This window comes from Centropristis striata, chromosome 5 (genome assembly GCF_030273125.1).
Source record: "Centropristis striata isolate RG_2023a ecotype Rhode Island chromosome 5, C.striata_1.0, whole genome shotgun sequence".
Classification (NCBI taxonomy): Eukaryota; Metazoa; Chordata; class Actinopteri; order Perciformes; family Serranidae; genus Centropristis; species Centropristis striata.
Window position 1 is genome coordinate 1,982,061 of NC_081521.1, and position 18,582 is coordinate 2,000,642.

The window sequence follows — 18,582 nt, forward strand, 5'->3', positions numbered from 1 at the left end:
TTTAATGCAGTGATGACACACAAGAGCTGATATATTCCCATTTTAAGAGAGTCTGGATCCGTTGCTCAGCAGAGTGCACAGAGAGCAACAGGCCAGCAGAGAGGAGACACAGGCAGATGTGATGCGGAGTACGCTCTCTTATTAGATTTTAAATTATTTTACTAGTTTTTTAACATGACAAAATGGCTCTATCTGCTGGAAAAAAGTAAAAAAAAAATACAATTCTGTCAGGGCTCTGATTGAAAGCCTGATATAATACGCATAATCATCATTTTTTAGTGTGCTCTGATTTTGTAACCTGGCCCTTGTGCTGTTTAATTTGACTTTTGTGGATTTTGCATGCAGCTTTTTCTCCAGAATGAATGAAACTATCTCTGAAGGTTGGAGAGCAGCTTCATACACATAAAAAAACAGATTTTCACCCCATAATGCATCATGCTGCTGCAGGATGATGACAAATGTACTCAGATGTAGAGAAGTGGAGGCAAAGAAATGTTTTTTTTATTTGCATGATTTATTTAATGCAGTGATGACACACAAGAGCTGATATATTCCCATTTTAAGAGAGTCTGGATCCATTACTCAGCAGAGTGCACAGAGAGCAACAGGCCAGCAGAGAGGAGACAGATGTGATGCAGAGTACGCTCTCTTATTAGATTTTATATTAGTTTACTAGTTTTTAACATGAAAAAATGGCTCCATCTGCTGGAAAAACGTAAAAAAAACTACAATTTTGTCAAGGCTCTGATTGAAAGCCTGATATTATACGCATGGTGCTCAGATTGAAGTGCACTGTAATAGTGTAATAGTGTTAAAGTCACATTAAATGCATTAAATAAACATCATGTTCCTCCTCAACGAAGCGCTGGACGGAGCAGAAGAAATAATCAGCAGCAGAGGGAAGAGAACAATATTTTTCAGTGTGCTCTGATTTTGTAACCTGGCCCTCGTGCTGTTTAATTTGACTTTTGTGGATTTTGCATGCAGCTCTTTCTCCAGAATGAATGAAACTATCTCTGAAGGTTGGAGAGAAGCTTCACACACATAGAAAAAAGATTTTTATGATTTATTTAATGCAGTGATGACACACAAGAACTGATATATTCTCATTTTAAGAGTCTGGATCCGTTGCTCAGCAGAGTGCACAGAGAGCAACAGGCCAGCAGAGAGGAGACAGATGTGATGCGGAGTACGCTCTCTTATTAGATTTTAAATGAGTAAAAAAGTAAAAAAAAACTTCAATTTTGTCAGGGCTCTGATTGAAAGCCTGATATAAAATGCATAATCAGCAGCAGAGGGAAGGAGAAAGAGGAAAGAAAACAATATTTTTCAGTGTGCTCTGATTTTGTGACCTGGCCATCGTGCAATCCCCCACTGTTTTTAAATATGACTTTGTGGATTTTGCATGCAGCTCTTTCTCCAGTGGACTGTGGAGAGCAGAGAATGAAACTATCTCTGAAGGTTGGAGAGCAGCTTCATACACATAAAAAAACAGATTTTCACCCCATAATGCATAAAGCTGCTGCAGGATGATGATAAATGTACTGAGACGTAGAGAAAGAAGAAGCTGAATTGAGAATGAGTGGTCTGGCTGTGCTGGTGCATGCTGGGATCCAGTAGAATCCAGGATAGAAGTGGATTTAAACCACTAATGATCCACACCCACCCAGCGTCCTGGCTCACTCTGTCACTGTTTCTCATCTGCTCTCTGCCCATCTTCCCTCTCTTTCTCAATCTCTCTGCTAAAATTCTTAATTTGCCAATCTGGTTTGCATTTCCCATTTTCCCTCCCTGGCTTGCACACAAACCAGTATCCTACTAAATGTTCCCCTCAAGTCTTTTGCAACTCACAAAAGAACATCTGTGGCGTTCTTTCTGGGTGAATACTTGGAAAGGTGTTTGATGTAAGTGAATTAGGCTCAGATCGCCTCGTCAACAGCTAAATTAAAATGGACTTTGAATACCGCTGGGATACGGAGAAGTTGTTTTTTGCAGAAATGCAGTTTCGTGGAAGTGAATAAAAATAATTCACAGCAGAATGAAAGGAGCAAATCTTATCTTGTCACATCTGGAGCTGATTGAACAAGTCAGAAACAAGTAATTAATCACATTTTAGAAAAGGCACACTGCAAAAAAGGTGTTTAGTCTAAAAACCAGATCAAACAGTAAATCTACATGGACAGATAATTTACCTTGACAAGATTTATTAAATTAAGATTATTATTAAGATTAATATTATTATTACGTTTTTTTTTATCTTGTAAGAACCAAATAATCATCAGGTCACTCTGCTCGGGCCAGTTCATCACTGCTGGCAGCTTTAATTTATCTGGTTTTAAGAGTTTATTTATTATTTTAAGAACTTTTTTTTTTTTTTTTAGTTTTTCTGACTTTTTTTCTGTTTTGTCTGACTATTTTTTCTGTTTTTCAGAGTATTTTTTTCAGTTTTTCTGATTTTTTTCTGTTTTTTTTTTTTTTCAGTTTTTCTGACTTTTTTCAGTTTTTCTGACAATTTTTTCCTGTTTTTTTTTACTTTTCTTCTGTTTTTCTGACTTTTCTGTTTTTGACTATTTTTTTCAGTTTTTCTGACAATTTTTTTCAGTTTTTCTGACTATTTTTTTCTGTTTTTTATTAAATCCAGAAATAAGCATGTTGAACGCATAAAATAAGAAATTAACTCTTAAAACAAGATCAATTAATGCTGCAATCAGCAAAAAAACCTTTAGATTTAGAATTGTTAGATAATTTATCTGGTTTTAAGAGTTAATTCCTTATTTTAACCGTTCAACATGCTTATTTCTAGATTTAATAATCTTAATTTAATAAATCTTGTCAAGGTAAATTATCTGTCCATGCAGCGAGATCATTTCCCTCAGATTTACTGTTTGATCTGGTTTTTAACACCTTTTTTCCAGTGTATTTAACCCTCTCTCATCATTTTTGGTTGCTGCAAAGTGCGTCACATCTGGAGCCGATTAAACAACTTGTCAGAAACAACAAGTCATCCATCACATTTTAGAAAAGGCACATAATGCTTTTAACACAACCAGAGTCACATTTCACAGTCGGAACCGTTCGACTGCTGCTGCTGACTTTATTTCCATCTGGACGGAGATCGTTGCTGCTCTCGTGTCTTCATCGGTGGAGCTTTTTGTTTGTCTTTCTTGTTTCATCTGCAGGTCTGAGCTGTGAGCTGGTCTTTGGGACTAATTAAGATGGACTCTGCTCTCTATAAAGCGTGTCCAGATCACGGCTGGGCCAAGCTTGTGTCATTCTTTGGCTTAATTCTGTGTGCAGGAGAGAGATTAGGAGTTAGTGATGCTGAGGCTGTTTACTGTCCCTGGAGGGAAAAACTCTCTGTTCCACTTGATTACAAGGACGAGATCAATATGTTCCTCTTAAGTTATTCAGCGTGGGGAAGCAATAAATCTTTGTCTGACTAGAAATATATGCTTAGTCTCTTTAGTCCATGTCTGACTCCTTTCATCCTGCCTGTATTCACCTTAAAACATGTTTAAATACCATGTTGGTATATTTTTCACCTATATGACCTGATAATAATAATTGTTTTTTTATTTTGACTGACTGGATCAACATTTAGAACCAAAAAGAAACAAAGAAAAACCAACATAAATGTGATCTTGTGATTGTGTGTGATCCTGTCATCAACTCTGGTTTTTAATCTAGTGGGACTCTGTTTGATTTGGCCCTTTGCGTAACAATTTTGGTCATTTTGTGTCTTTTTTTAATCATTTTGTCTGTTTGTGTCTTTTATTTGTCAATTTGTGTCATTTTTTGGTCATTTTGTGTCATTTTTTTGGTCACTTTGTGTCTTTTTTGGTCATTTTGTGTATTTTTTTGGTCATTTTGTGTCTTTTTTGGTCATTTCGTGTCTTTTGTTGTTTCTTTTTTAGTTATTTTGTGTCTTTTTTTGGTCATTTTTTGTCTTTTTTTTAGTCATTTTGTGTCTTTTTGTTTCTTTTTTTGGTCATTTTATGTTTTTTTTAGTCATTTTGTGTCTTTTTGTGTCTTTTTTTAGTCATTTTGTGTCTTTTTTTTGTCATTTTGTGTCTTTTTTAAGTCATTTTGTGTCTTTTTTTTAGTCATTTTATCTGTTTGTGTCTTTTATTTGTCAATTTGTGTCTTTTTTGGTCATTTTGTGTATTTTTTTGGTCATTTTGTGTCATTTTTTGGTCATGTCGTGTCTTTCGTTGTTTCTTTTTTAGTTATTTTGTGTCTTTTTTGGTCATTTCTTGTCTTGTTTTTAGTCATTTTGTGTCTTTTTGTTTCTTTTTTTGGTCATTTTATGTATTTTTTAGTAATTTTGTGTCTTTTTGTTTCTTTTTTTGGTCATTTTGTGTCTTTTTTTAGTCATTTTGTATCTTTTTTTGGTCATTTTGTGTCTTTTTTTAGTCATTTTATCTGTTTGTGTCTTTTATTTGTCAATTTGTGTCTTTTTTGGTCATTTTGTGTATTTTTTTGGTCATTTTGTGTATTTTTTTGGTCATTTCGTGTCATTTGTTGTTGTTTTTTTTGTTATTTTGTATCTTTTTTGGTCATTTTGTGTCTTTTTTTAGTCATTTTGTGTCTTTTTGTTTCTTTTTTTGGTCATTTTATGTTTTTTTTAGTCATTTTGTGTCTTTTTTTTCTTTTTTTGGTCATTTTGTGTATTTTTTGGTCATTTTGTATCTTTTTTGGTCATTTTGTATCTTTTTTTCATCATTTTCTGTCTTTTTTTGGTCATTTTCTGTCTTTTTTAGTACTTTAGTCCAACATAAATGTGTCAAATGTGAACGAAGGTGTCAAATCTCACATATAAGAGGGTTCCATCCAGTTCTATCATTTGATACTAAATCTATTTGAGCTTGTCTCCAGTTTTACTTGGTATATCATCATCAAACTGAAACTGGCCTCATGGAGTTTACAGCCAGAACTTTAGAGGTAAATTTACAGTAGGGCTCCACGCTGCTTTGTTTTCTAGTCTGATGGAGGCAACAAGTCTGGATTATTTGGAGCTCCAGGGCACTCCAGTAGATTAAAGTCGCTGCTCTGTTATTAAATATATTTTCTGTTTCCTCCCCTGTGTGTGTGTGTGTGTGTGTGTAGGAGTGGGTGGTAACCTGGTGGCCATCCAGGCCAGCAGGATCTCCACCTACCTTCACTTCTGGAGCATCCCCGGTGTTCTGCCCTACAAGATGAGGCAGTACTGGCCCAACCCCTGCATCACCTTCTTCTCCTCAGGTAACACTGACACGCTGGCCTCGTAGGCTGCACGATTATGGCCAAAATGATAATCACGATTATTTTTGATCAATATTGTAATCACGATTATTCCTCATGTTAGGGAAAACATCTGTATTTTTATTTCACTACTTATAAACAAACAATAGGAACAGTTTTTAGTGACCGGTGCTTGTTGTAAACAAACAGAGATCGCTAAGCTAACACCTCCTGCAGCAGCAGCACATACACACTGTACTGCTACAGAGCTAACTGTTAGCCTGTTAGCACATACACACTGTACTGCTACAGAGCTAACTGTTAGCCTGTTAGCACATACACACTGTACTGCTACAGAGCTAACTGTTAGCCTGTTAGCACATACACACTGTACTGCTACAGAGCTAACTGTTAGCCTGTTAGCACATACACACTATACTGCTACAGAGCTAACTGTTAGCCTGTTAGCACATACACGCTGTACTGCTACAGAGCTAACTGTTAGCCTGTTAGCACATACACACTGTACTGCTACAGAGCTAACTGTTAGCCTGTTTGCACATACACACTGTACTGCTACAGAGCTAACTGTTAGCCTGTTTGCACATACACACTGTACTGCTACAGAGCTAACTGTTAGCCTGTTAGCAATTTGCAGACTGGACGCTGAGGGGTTAACATCCCCTCCGGTTCTGCAGCTGGGAGAGACTGCTGCAGGATGACTGTACTGCTTTGACTTGTTCTTCCTCTTCTTAACGAGCCTCCGGCCCCCGTCGCTCGTTAAGAAGAGTAAGAACGAGTCTCCAAAAGTCTCTGATAACACCAGAAAAAGTCTCTGGATTGGTCGCTAGTCGCTTTTTTGAAAAATAGTCTCTAAGGGGGTCTGAAAAGTCGCTAAATACAGCAAAAAAGTTGCTAAGTTGGCAACACTGCTTCGCCGGCATTTAGAAATGGCAATTTCTAAAATTCTTCCAAAAATAAAAAGACCTCACACCCTTTGGCCAAAATGTATGCTATATGCATTACCACAGTCAAAGTAATCAAACAATTAAAAAGTCAAAAGTGTCCCAAGTGAGCCCCAAAGGGTTAATCATCCTTTGGAGAGAAGATGGAGCATGAATTCCTCTGTTGGAGTCTGGTGATTACGTCCTTTTTTGCCCTGGAGTAGAATATCCTGAGGAGCTTGTTAAACAGGAGCTGGGCTGAAACAATGGAACAATTTTTAACGGACAAAATCAATGCTTCAAACTGATAATACAGGTGCATGTCAATAAAATAGAATATCATGAAAAAGTTCAATATTTTCTGTCAATTCTTTCAGAAATTGAAACTCATACATTATATAGATTCATTACATATAGAGTGAAATATTTCAAGCCTGTTTTTCTTGTAATTTTGATGATTCTGGCTGAGAGAGAATGAAAACACAAAAGTCAGTGTCTCAGAAAATTAGAATCTATAAAATGACTCAGTGTAAATGGATTTATCGTCCTTTTTTTTTACCAAGAAAATACATAAAATGACCAAAAAGACACAATTGACCAAAAAGAGACACAAAAAGTTAACAAAAGTGACACAGAATACCAAGGAAATAAATAAAATTACCAAAAAAGGACGTAAAATTACCAAAAAGACACAAAAAAGACACAAAATACCAAGGAAATAAATAAAATTACCAAAAAAGGACGTAAAATTACCAAAAAGACACATAAAAGACACAAAATTACCAAAAGAGTTGGGCCTCCTTTTGCATGAATTACTGCATTAATACGGCGTTGACAAAAAATATTGAACTTTTTCACAATATTCTGAGTGTAAATGGATCGTCCTTTGTTACCAAGAAAATACATAAAATGAACAAAAAAACACAAAAAAGACACAAAATGACCAAAAAGAGACATAAAATTACTAAAAGAGACACAAAATACCAAGGAAATACATAAAATTACCAAAAAAAGACAAAATGACCAAAAAGAGACACAGCATAACCTAGAAAATACACAAAATGACCAAAAGAGTTGGGCCTCCTTTTGCATGGATGATATTCTAATGTTTTGAGATGTACCTGTCCTACTAAAGTCTCCATGTCTCCTAAGGGGTGAACTCCAAGTCAGCGCGGGTCCTCCTGATGCTGGTGGTCCCGGGTCACATGGTCTTCCTCTACGCCATCTCTCTGCTGCAGGGAGACGAGGCGCCCATCAGCCTCGCCTTCGTCATCTGCTACCTGTGTGCCGCTACGCTACAGGTAACACACTGGTTATAAGCTTTGATTTATGGTTTCCTGTCCCCTTTAGGTAAAACTAATACCTATTTTTTATATTCTTGTGGATGGTTCGTCACCAAATGGTTTCTAATAAACTCATTGGCCCTCAGTTGGCCCTGAAGCTTCACATCACAAAGAGACATAAAATTACCAAGAGAGACAGAGAAAAGACACAAAATGACCAAAAAGAACAATAAAATTACCAAAAAAAGGATGTAAAATGACCAAAAAAAGACACAAAATTACCAAAAGAGACACCAAAAAGACACAAAATGACCAAAAAAAGACACAAAATTACCAAAAGAGACACAAAAAAGACACAGAATGACCAAAAAGAGACATAAAATGACCAAAAAAGGACGTAAAATGACCAAAAAAAGACATAAAATTACCAAAAGACACAAAAAAGACACAAAATGACCAAAAAGAGACATAAAATCACAAAAACAGACACAAAATGACCAAAAAGAGACATGAAATTTCCAAAAAAGGACATAAAATTACCAAAAAAAGACACAAAATTACCAAAAGAGACACATAAAAGACACAAAATTACCAAAAAAGGACGTAGAATGTCCAAAAAAACCCCACAAAATGACCAAAAGAGACACAAAATGACACAAAATGACCAAAAAGAGACACAAAATTACCAAAAGAGACACAAAAAAGACACAAAATGACTGAAAAGACACATAAAATTACTAAAAGACACAAAAGGACCAAAAAGAGACATAAAATGACCAAAAAAGGACGTAAAATGACCAAAAAAGACATAAAATTACCAAAAGACACAAAAAAGACACAAAATTACCAAAAAGAGACATAAAATCACAAAAACAGACACAAAATGACCAAAAAGAGACATGAAATTACCAAAAAAAGACACAAAATTACCAAAAGACACACAAAAACGACACAAAATCACCAAAAACTGAAATAAAATGACCCAAAAAGACACAAAATGACCAAAAGAGACACAAAAAGACACAAAATGACCAAAAAGAGACACAAAATTACCAAAAGAGACACAAAAAGACACAGAATGACTGAAAAGAGACATAACATATTTTATATACTTGTCACCAAATGGTTTATGAACTCGTTGGCCCCCAGTCGACCCTGGAGGTTCTCATGCCTCTCTGATACAAACTGTGTAAACCAGCAGCTGAGACTTGGTCGTTGTGATGAAATGTGCTGCTGCTAGCTGTTAGCTAGCTGTTAGCTAGCTGTTAGCTAGCTGTTAGCTAGCTGTGAAGTGACTGGTGCCAGGTGTTGCAGCTTCAGCAGCTCAGTGAGACAAACATTTGTTCCAGAACCAAAACCAAGAGAACACCACACAGCTACCACCTCCAAACAGCTGAGAGATACCCAAGAAATATCATGTCTTTATTCAGGAGTGTAGATTTTCAGTTTAAGAGCCTGATTTCATTCCTTTCCAGTGAATCAGCTCCTTCTCCTGCTCACATTTATTCTCCTTGATCACATTTTGTGCTGCTGTGAGCACAAGCACAAGTGATATTTGTATACAAGCAAACATTTTGAAAGAAAGCAGCAGAAATCTGCTCTCAAACTGAAAATCTACACTCTTCAATAATAAAGATAAGTTATTTCTTCCATAGAGAGGAGGTTTTGTTAACTGTTTGTAAAAACCTGAGACTCATTAAACAAGCAGTGTTGCTCTGTATTGTTAGTATTATAGCATGAAATTAACACAACAAAAAAAACATAAAACACACAAAAAAATTACAAAAAAAATACAAAACACATACATAAAAAACACATGAAAACAGAAAAAATGACAAAAAACACAAAAAAAACAAAAATACACAGAAAAACAGAAAAACAAAAAAAAACAAAAAAAACAAAAAACACACAGAAAAACAGAAAAACACATAAAAAACAAAAATACAAAAAACTCATGAAAGCACAAAAAACATAAAAACAAAAAACACAGAAAAACACAAAATTACACAAAACAGAAAAAAAAATACACAGAACACACAAAAAATGACAAAACACAGGAAAAAAACAAAAAATGACAAAAAAACACGGAGAAACACACAAAAAAATCCAAAAGACACTTAAAAAACACATAGAAAACACAATAAAAATACAGACAAAAAAAATTAAACACATAAGATTGCAGTAAAAATGCTGAATGCACACTGCAGAATTCAATAAAAATCTCTGCAAAACCTCCAGTAATATCATGTTACAGTTGGTCGGGGTGGTTTTAACCTTTGCTGAAATCTACACTCTTGAATAATAAAGATAGGATAATTCTTCCACAGAGAGGAGGTTTTTTTAACTGTTTATAAAAACCTGAGACTCATTAAACAAGCAGCTCTGTATATTTAGTATTACAGCATGAAATAAGTTGTTTTGTTGTTTGGTACCAAGTCAGTGAAGCTGACTGGAGCTCCATAATCTCCTTCAGGTTCTAATAAATCTCATGTTTCATCAATCTGCCTGAGTCCAGAAAAGCTGAACTTGGATGATTTCACTGCTTGGAAGATCCACAAGAAGCTGGTTTTGTTATTAAGATCACTCTTGTGTGATTTTATTTGCTTTACTTGTTTAGAATAAATACATTTTTGATTATAAATGCTGTTTATTTAATGTTGTACACTGTGAACGACATGCCAACCTCTTCTATGACAAGAATTCATGATTCCTTTAACCATTACTAAACATTAACCCATTGGAGTTTGGGGATATTTTGATGGTTTTGACTATTTTTCTTTCTGTCTGTGTAACCGACTTAAAAAATGTTCATCATGCCATGCTGGTATCATTTTTTTTTCAGCACAACCTCACCTAATTATTATTTTGTCATTTTAACTTACTGGATCAACATTTTGAAACACACAAAATAAAAAAAAATAAAAAAAACACGTTAAAAAAACGTTAAAAAACCCCACATAAAAAACGCATAAAAACACAAAAAACACATTAAAAACACATTAAAAACACACATAACTAACATAAAAAAAAACACAAAAATTGTCAAAAATCACACACAAAAAAATACAAAAAACACACTTAAACACACATAAAACACACACAAAAACAAACAAAAAATGACAAAAAACAAACAAAAACACACATAAAACACACAAAAATCACAAAAAAACCACATAAAAACAATCAAAAAACACATAAAACACATAAAAAATGACAAAAACCACACACAAAAAGTTACAAAAAACACACAAACACACATAAAACACACACAAAAAATTACAAAAAACACACAAACACACACAAATAATGACAAAAACACACATAAAACAAACAAAACTCACATAAAACACAAAAAATGACATAAAACACACATAAAAACACATGAAAACACAAAACATTTACAAAAAACACATAAACACACATGAGACACACATAAAAAAACATAAAAACACACAAAAACACACAATAACAAACAAAAAATGACATAAAACACATAAAAAACACAAAAGAAACAAAAAACAAACAAAAAATGACTAAAAACACATAAAACACACAAACACACACAAAAACCAACGAAAAATGACATAAAACATGCATAAAAACACATGAAAACACACAAAAAATGACAAAAAACACACAAAAAAACATTAAACACAAAAGATTGCATTTAAAATGCTGAATGCACACTGCAAAATTCAATAAAATCTCTGCAAAAACGTCACTAACATCATTTTCCCCCCATTTTTATCCACGTTGTGCAGCCTTTCAGCTCTTTCTTCTCCTTCCAGGTGGCCATCCTGCTTTACTTTGCCGACCTGATCATCCGGGCGATGTGGAGACGGAGTCTGGACCCCGACAACTTCTCCATCCCGTACCTGACGGCCCTGGGGGACCTGCTGGGGACCGGCTTCCTGGCCCTCTGCTTCCGCTGCGTGTCGCTGCTGCAGAGCCTGGCCCTCTGAACGTCCCCCCTAGAGTCCCCCCACTGAACTTTCAGCCAGCCACTGTCCCGTCATGCACCAGTTTCACTATATTTACACGGATAATATGCTTTTAAATTGGACAATAAAGCGTTTTCTGATGGTCCAGGAATCTGCCAGACCCTCCCATTCACACCCGTCCAGCCAGTCGTATTATTTATTTAACGGATTTAAAAGACTTTAAAAGTTCTAGTTCTGTCTGTCAGCGTATTGAACTTTTATTTTGTAATCATTCCTCTTTATCTGTCTTTTAGTTTTCCTGCATTAACTAAATGTGCACTGTAAAAAAAAAAAAAGGTGTTTAGTCTAAAAACCAGATCAAACAGTAAATCTGAGGGAAATGATCTTGCTGCATGGACAGATAATTTACCTTGACAAGATTTCTGAAATCAAGATTATTAAATCTGGAAATAAGCATGTTGAACACTTAAAATAAGAAATTAACTGACCAAAAAATACAGTCATGGAAAAAAAGTATTAATCCACCATTGTTTTCTTCAGTTTCTTGTTCATTTTAATGTCTGGTTCAACTAAAGGTTCATTTGTTTGGACCAATATAATGATAACAACAAAAATTGCTGATAAGAGTTTAATTTAAGAGCTGATATCTAGACATTTAACATGGTTTTATTCATAATGATTTTGGTCATTATCAAGAATGTTTCCATGACTGTAGATGTAAAAATGACTAAAAAATACACAAAATTACCAAAAATAGAAGTAAAAATTACGGAAAATGACACAAATTGATCAAAGATAGATGTAAGATGACCAAAAAAGGACACAAAATGACCAAAAATACAGTTATGTTAAAAGTATTAAACCACCCTTGTTTTCTTCAGTTTCTTTTTTTCTTTTCTTCTTCATAATGATTTTGGTTATTATGAATAAAACCATGCTAAATGTTTAGATGTCAGCTCCTAAATTAAACTCTTAAAATACAGAAATTGACCAAAAAAAGACACAAAATGATCAAAAAAGAAACAAAATTACCAAAAATAGATGTAACAATGACCACTAAAAAGACACAAATTGACAAAAAAAAGAAACAAAATTACCAAAAATAGATGTAAAAATGACCACTTAAAAGACACAAATTGACAAAAAAAAGACACAAAATGACCAAAAATAGATGTAAAAATGACCACTAAAAAGACACAATGATGAAATTAAGAGAAAAAAGATTGAAAAAACTTTAGATTTAGAAGTGTTAGATCATTTATCTTGTTTTAAGAGTTAATTTCTTATTTTAAGTGTTCCACATGCTTATTTCTAGATTTAATCATCTTAATTTGATACATCTTGTCAAAGTAAATTATCTGTCCATGCAGCAAGATCATTTCCCTCAGATTTACTGTTTTATCTGGTTTTAAACACCTTCCTGCAGTGTGAGTGTTGTGGCTCTGAGCTCATCAGCTTCTGTTTGAGGACTTTTCTTGTCTTGATGTGGATCAAACAGACTTGAAGCCGTCCGTGTTGAGGTGGGCTGTACTATGCATTAATGCTGGGAGTCGTGGAGGTTAAATAACTTCAGTAGTGCTGCACTAACTGGAGTTTTCATGGATGTACATTATGTCCGAATGGGACAGATTTAATGCAAATCAGGTTACACAGAGGAATGTTCCTTCATCACATGAAAAACAACTGATCATCTCATGTATTTTATGTACAAGAACCCTGATTCTGGAAAAGTTGGGACACTTTAATTAACCCTTTGATGCACAACATTAATTTCCCATGTTATTTAATGCTGCTGTGTGTTTCTGTGCCCTATCTTTTGATATCAGCTTATTTTATGATTGAATATTCCAAGTATTCTTTAAATATCTTGTTTATGATAACAACAGATCATTATTTCCATTTTGCCTCTCATACTTTATGGAGAAAAAAAGTTTTTGTATTATTAGCTAACTACTTGGCTAAGTAGCTTGCTAAGCTAACTACTTAGCCAAGACTTGGCTACTTGGCTAAGTAGCTTGCTAAGCTAACTACTTAGCCAAGATGATAGCTAAGTAATTAGCTTAGCAAGCTATTTCGTTAAATACTTGTTGTACTTACTTGTTGTTAGCTAAGTAGTTGGATTAGCTAAATACTTAGTCAAGAAGTTAGCTTAGTAGTGAGCTTAACAAGCTACTTAGCTAAATACTTAGTCAAGAAGTTAGCTAAGTAGTGAGCTTAACAAGCTACTTAGCTAAATACTTAGCCAAGAAGTTAGCTAAGTAGTTAGCTTAACAAGCTACTTAGCTAAATGCTTAGTCAAGAAGTTAGCTTAGTAGTTAGCTTAACAAGCTACTTAGCTAAATGCTTAGCCAAGAAGTTAGCTAAGTAGTTAGCTTAGCAAGCTACTTAGCTAAAAAATGGATATGGGTCATTTTTCACCCATGTTGTGCATTAGAATAGTAGTGACACAAAAAGGGATTTTATTTAAAAATTAACAAAGGAAAACATAAAATTAGGATGTATGATGGTCAAAAACAAACTAATTGAGGAAAAAAAATAATTTATTGCAATGATATAGAATATAAAAACTCTGTCGGGTCACTTTAGACCATGTTGTTGTGCATTAAAGGGTTAAACTGATAAACACTAAGATACACAAAGACACTTTATGACAAGAAGATGACACGTTGGAAGCTGCTCAAATGAAATGGACACACTTCCTGTTGGCGTGGTCGCCTCTCCCCCGATAACGTCAAACATATCTATTTATATATTCTTATGCTAACATTATGTGTTTACACAGCTAACGGTCACATTTAGCGTTACTACAGTCAGTTAGCGAGGGTGACAGTAGCTCCTTTCATAGTGCCGTCCCGCTATATTACTGGAAAGATCTGAGCTGTTTTTTGACTGACAGTCTTGCTTCTAAACCATCTGTTATTACTTTCACTTCACAGCTCATAAAATGTAGTTAGTGTGGTGGAAATACAGATTATCTAACCAGAGTTCAGTACCAGCAGTCTGACAGGCAGCAATAAAGATCTCAAAGACTCTTTTGGCGCGCTTTTTAGGTCACTTTTTTCTCTTAAATTGCATATTTTCAGAATCAGAATCAGAAGCCTTTTATTGTTATTGCATAGAACAACTAAATTAGCCATCAACCCGTCCAAAACGTATAAAAACACACAAACAATATGAGGTGAAGAGGACAGGAAGACAGAGATGAAGAGAAATAAATACAGCACAACGTGAGGAGAGGAAAGGAGGAAAAAACAATGAAAAAAACCTCAGCAACATAATAATAATAATAATAATATTACACTTCACAAACATGAACAGACTTATGACATGCCACAGGGGAGGGGGGGAGCATGATATTTATTTATTTATTTATCTTTTTGGTGAAGCACACGCCAAAAAATTCACATACAGATTACAATATATATTCAAGTTCATATAATTGATGCATTATACAGTAATTATGAGATTGTTTTTTAGATTCTACATCGTACTATAAATTGTTCAAAGGCCCAAAAAAATCATGTTCCAAAGCACTGTGAACATGTCCGCTGTAGGTACCAGATCGGCTCATATATATATATGTATATATATATATATATATATATATATATATATATATATATATATATATATATATATATATATATAGCTTGCTAAGCTAACTACTTAGCCAAGAGGTTAGCTAAGTAGTTAGCTTAACAAGCTACTTCGCTAAATACTTAGCAAAGTAGTTAGCTTAGCAAGCTACTTAGCCAAATACTTAGCCACACACATATATATACATATATGTATGTACTTGTAAGCTATTTTTTCACCTATCTGTATGTGTATTTGTGTATATATATATATATATATACACAAATACACATACAGAAACACATTTATTCTCATTTTATGTACATTTACAGGAGTCCACACAACACCCTTATAGGGTAAAAAATAAAAAGCAGTTTTTTGCTGCTTAGCACACAAATACACAAAACTTGAACGTTGGTTTCACCACAGACAAGCGTTGCTATGACTACCGCTGGTTGCCACGACTACAGCTGGTTGCCACGATGTACAGCCAATCACAGCTGTCCGTTGTACATTGTACTCCCGTTCAAGCGTACAGCCAATCATATTGTGTGATGTAATCAACAGGCGAAGGACCCCGAGCCGATCTCCTTCCTTTGTTTAGCAATGTCAATATTCAACAACATATTTTGCCAGAGTTTATTTATTATAAATGTTGTGCAGCTACTCAATGTAAAAAGAAAAACCGGCAGCGAACTGATTTAGACAACAGATGTGTTGACATGGAGTGTGTATCTGCAAAGCACCCTGGGTAATCCCTCACTACTTGATCCCAACAGTTCCTTTAACCCTTTATCAGGCGAAGAACTATATTTGGTAACTTCATGTGGATATTGAAATGGGGTCGAGAAAAAATTAGCAAATTTACTAGATTAAAGTGGCAAATCTACAAGACAAAAAGTTGCAGATTTAAGAGATTTAAAGTGGCGAATTTGTGCGAAAAAGTCGCAGATTTACGAGATTTAAAGTGGCAAATTTGTGCGAAAAAAGTCGCAGATTTATGAGATTTAAAGTGGCAAATTTGTGCGAAAAAAGTCGCAGATTTACGAGATTTAAAGTGGCAAATTTGTGCGAAAAAAGCCGCAGATTTACGAGATTTAAAGTGGCAAATTTGTGCGAAAAAAGTCGCTGATTTACGAGATTTAAAGTGGTAAATCTACAAGAAAAAAAGTAGCAGATTTAAGAGATTTAAAGTGGCAAATTTGTGAGAAAAAGTCGCAGATTTACGAGATTTAAAGTGGCAAATTTGTGCGAAAAAAGTCGCAGATTTATGAGATTTAAAGTGGCAGATTTGTGCGAAAAAAGTCGCAGATTTACGAGATTTAAAGTGGCAAATTTGTGCGAAAAAAGTCGCAGATTTATGAGATTTAAAGTGGTGAATCTGCGAGAAAAAAGTTGCTTTTTTTTCTACTTCTTTCTCGTAAATCTGCGACTTTTTTCGCGCAGATTTGCCACTTCAAATCTCTTAAATCTGCAACTTTTTTTCTTGTAGATCTGCCACTTAAATCTAGTAAATTTGCAACTTTTTTCTCGAATTTTTTTTATTTTTCGATATCCGCTGAAGTTACCAAATACGGTTCTTCGCCTGATAAAGGGTTAATGGAAGAAGGTCCACCGAGCCTTACTGTTCATTGTGACGTTATTAGAACCATAAAACCTCATAAAACCTCATTGTTACATCATTACAGCAGTAAATGCATATCTACAGTATGCACATGTTACTCTCAAATGTGTTGTTTTTTGTGTTTTTGTTTGTTTAGTAATTCATAAAGCCCTGGGATGTAAAGCCCCTTTTTTTGTTCAAACTGAGATGTTTTTTAACACACAGTAACACTTCATCACTAGAGAGTCGGTTCAGATGTTTAGAAGTGGGGTTGAGAATAAGTAGTTCCAAATAAAACGGCAACATGGACAGCAACAAAAATCTGTTTACATATTCTAAACAAATCATACACATAAACAGATTTAACATTTTTATACCTGCAGACCTTCATCTACTGCAGCTAATAATACATCAACTATAATAAAGTCCCTCATACGAGCCACTTCAACACATCTGAGCTTTCCCTTTAAGGATTATCATTTCTCATATCTATCTGTTTATGTCTCTCCATATATATGTATATATGTCTATATATATATATATATATATATATATGTTTGTGTGTGCGTGTATATATGTATATATATATATATTTATGTATATAAATATATGTATATATGTATATATATGTCTATAAATATATGTATATATATATATTTATGTCTATATGTATATATATTCCTATAAATATATGTATACATGTATATATATGTCTATAAATGTATGTATATATGTATATATATAAATGTATATATATATGTCTATATGTATATATATGTATATAAATATATGTATATATATTTATATATATATTTATGTCTATATGTATATATATGTCTATAAATATATGTATATGTGTGTATATATATGTATATATGTATATGTATGTATGTGTATATATATATAAATATATATATATATGTATGTATGTATATGTTTTTAGTTTACATGAATACAATGATTGGAATTTTTCTGGATAAAAACCCTGGGTATGTCGAGATGTCTCTGTCTTTCACTGCAAAATCCAAATTACAGAATTTTTTTATTTGTTTTTGTTTTTTTCTCTGGAGACTCGTAGCTGAAAACAATCAGGATTGATAAATTGATTGCTCTGAAAAAATATGCATCTTTGATTTTGAGGTGAACTTTCCCTTTAAACACTTTCAACTATCATCAGTTTATGTTTATTATCTACGTCTTAACTTAATTCACACACTGTTACTGCAACAACACTTATTCATTCTGCTTCATTATTTCACTTTACATGAACACAGACATTAATACAACTGGTATGGATAAAAAAATTTAAAAAATAGCAAAAACCACAGTATTTTTTTAGATCTAGTCTCACAGTACACTGTCCTTGCAGTCATTTCTTAATATATCGTATATGATCTGAAAACAACATGACTAACTATTGAAAATAACAGTAAAATCACTGGTGAAGTCACATTTAGTAACATTTGGCTGTTGGCTGTTACTTCAGTAGTGAGACTATTTTAGTATTCTAGAGGCAACAAACACTGGAATCATCTTTATTTCAGTGTGATATAATAGTGCTTTGCTAAAAGCTTTTATTGTGACACTGTTACACAGTACTTTCTACAGTTATGAAGTATAGATATTTATCTTTGAATCACAGTTTATTGCACTCAGCTTAATGAAATCTGTGTTTAACTGTGAAACTGTGAGAATTAGATAATTAGACCACAGCTAAGGTTGTGTTGTACCAGCACGGGTGTCTTAATCATCAGGGCTGGATGATGGATCAGATCATTATTATTATTATTATTATTATTAATAATAATAAAATGTCTCTGTTATTATTATTATTTTTTATTGTGTACACTGCAAGAAAGGTGTGTCTAAAAACAGGATAAAAAACACTAAATCTGAGGGAAAATGTACTCAAAATAAGTGGAATTATCTGTAAATGCAGCAAGATATTCTCACTTGACAAGATTTCTTCAATTAAGATCGTTAAATCTAGAAATAATTATGTCTACAGATGCATT

General features: G+C 33.8%; 1 protein-coding gene across 2 annotated transcripts in view; it reads left to right on the forward strand.

Moving 5' to 3' along the window:
• The window catches only part of LOC131972009 (solute carrier family 41 member 3-like), a 53,258-nt gene extending 39,917 nt beyond the window's left edge, over positions 1 to 13,341 (forward strand). For both annotated transcript variants that reach the window (XM_059333721.1, XM_059333722.1), the window contains 3 exons: positions 5,107 to 5,241; positions 7,317 to 7,465; positions 11,236 to 13,341. In XM_059333721.1, coding sequence (XP_059189704.1) covers positions 5,107 to 5,241; positions 7,317 to 7,465; positions 11,236 to 11,409 — 458 coding nt within the window. In that variant the 3' untranslated portion in view covers positions 11,410 to 13,341. The remainder of the gene's footprint in view (positions 1 to 5,106; positions 5,242 to 7,316; positions 7,466 to 11,235) is intronic.
• The last annotated feature ends 5,241 nt before the right edge of the window (positions 13,342 to 18,582 follow it).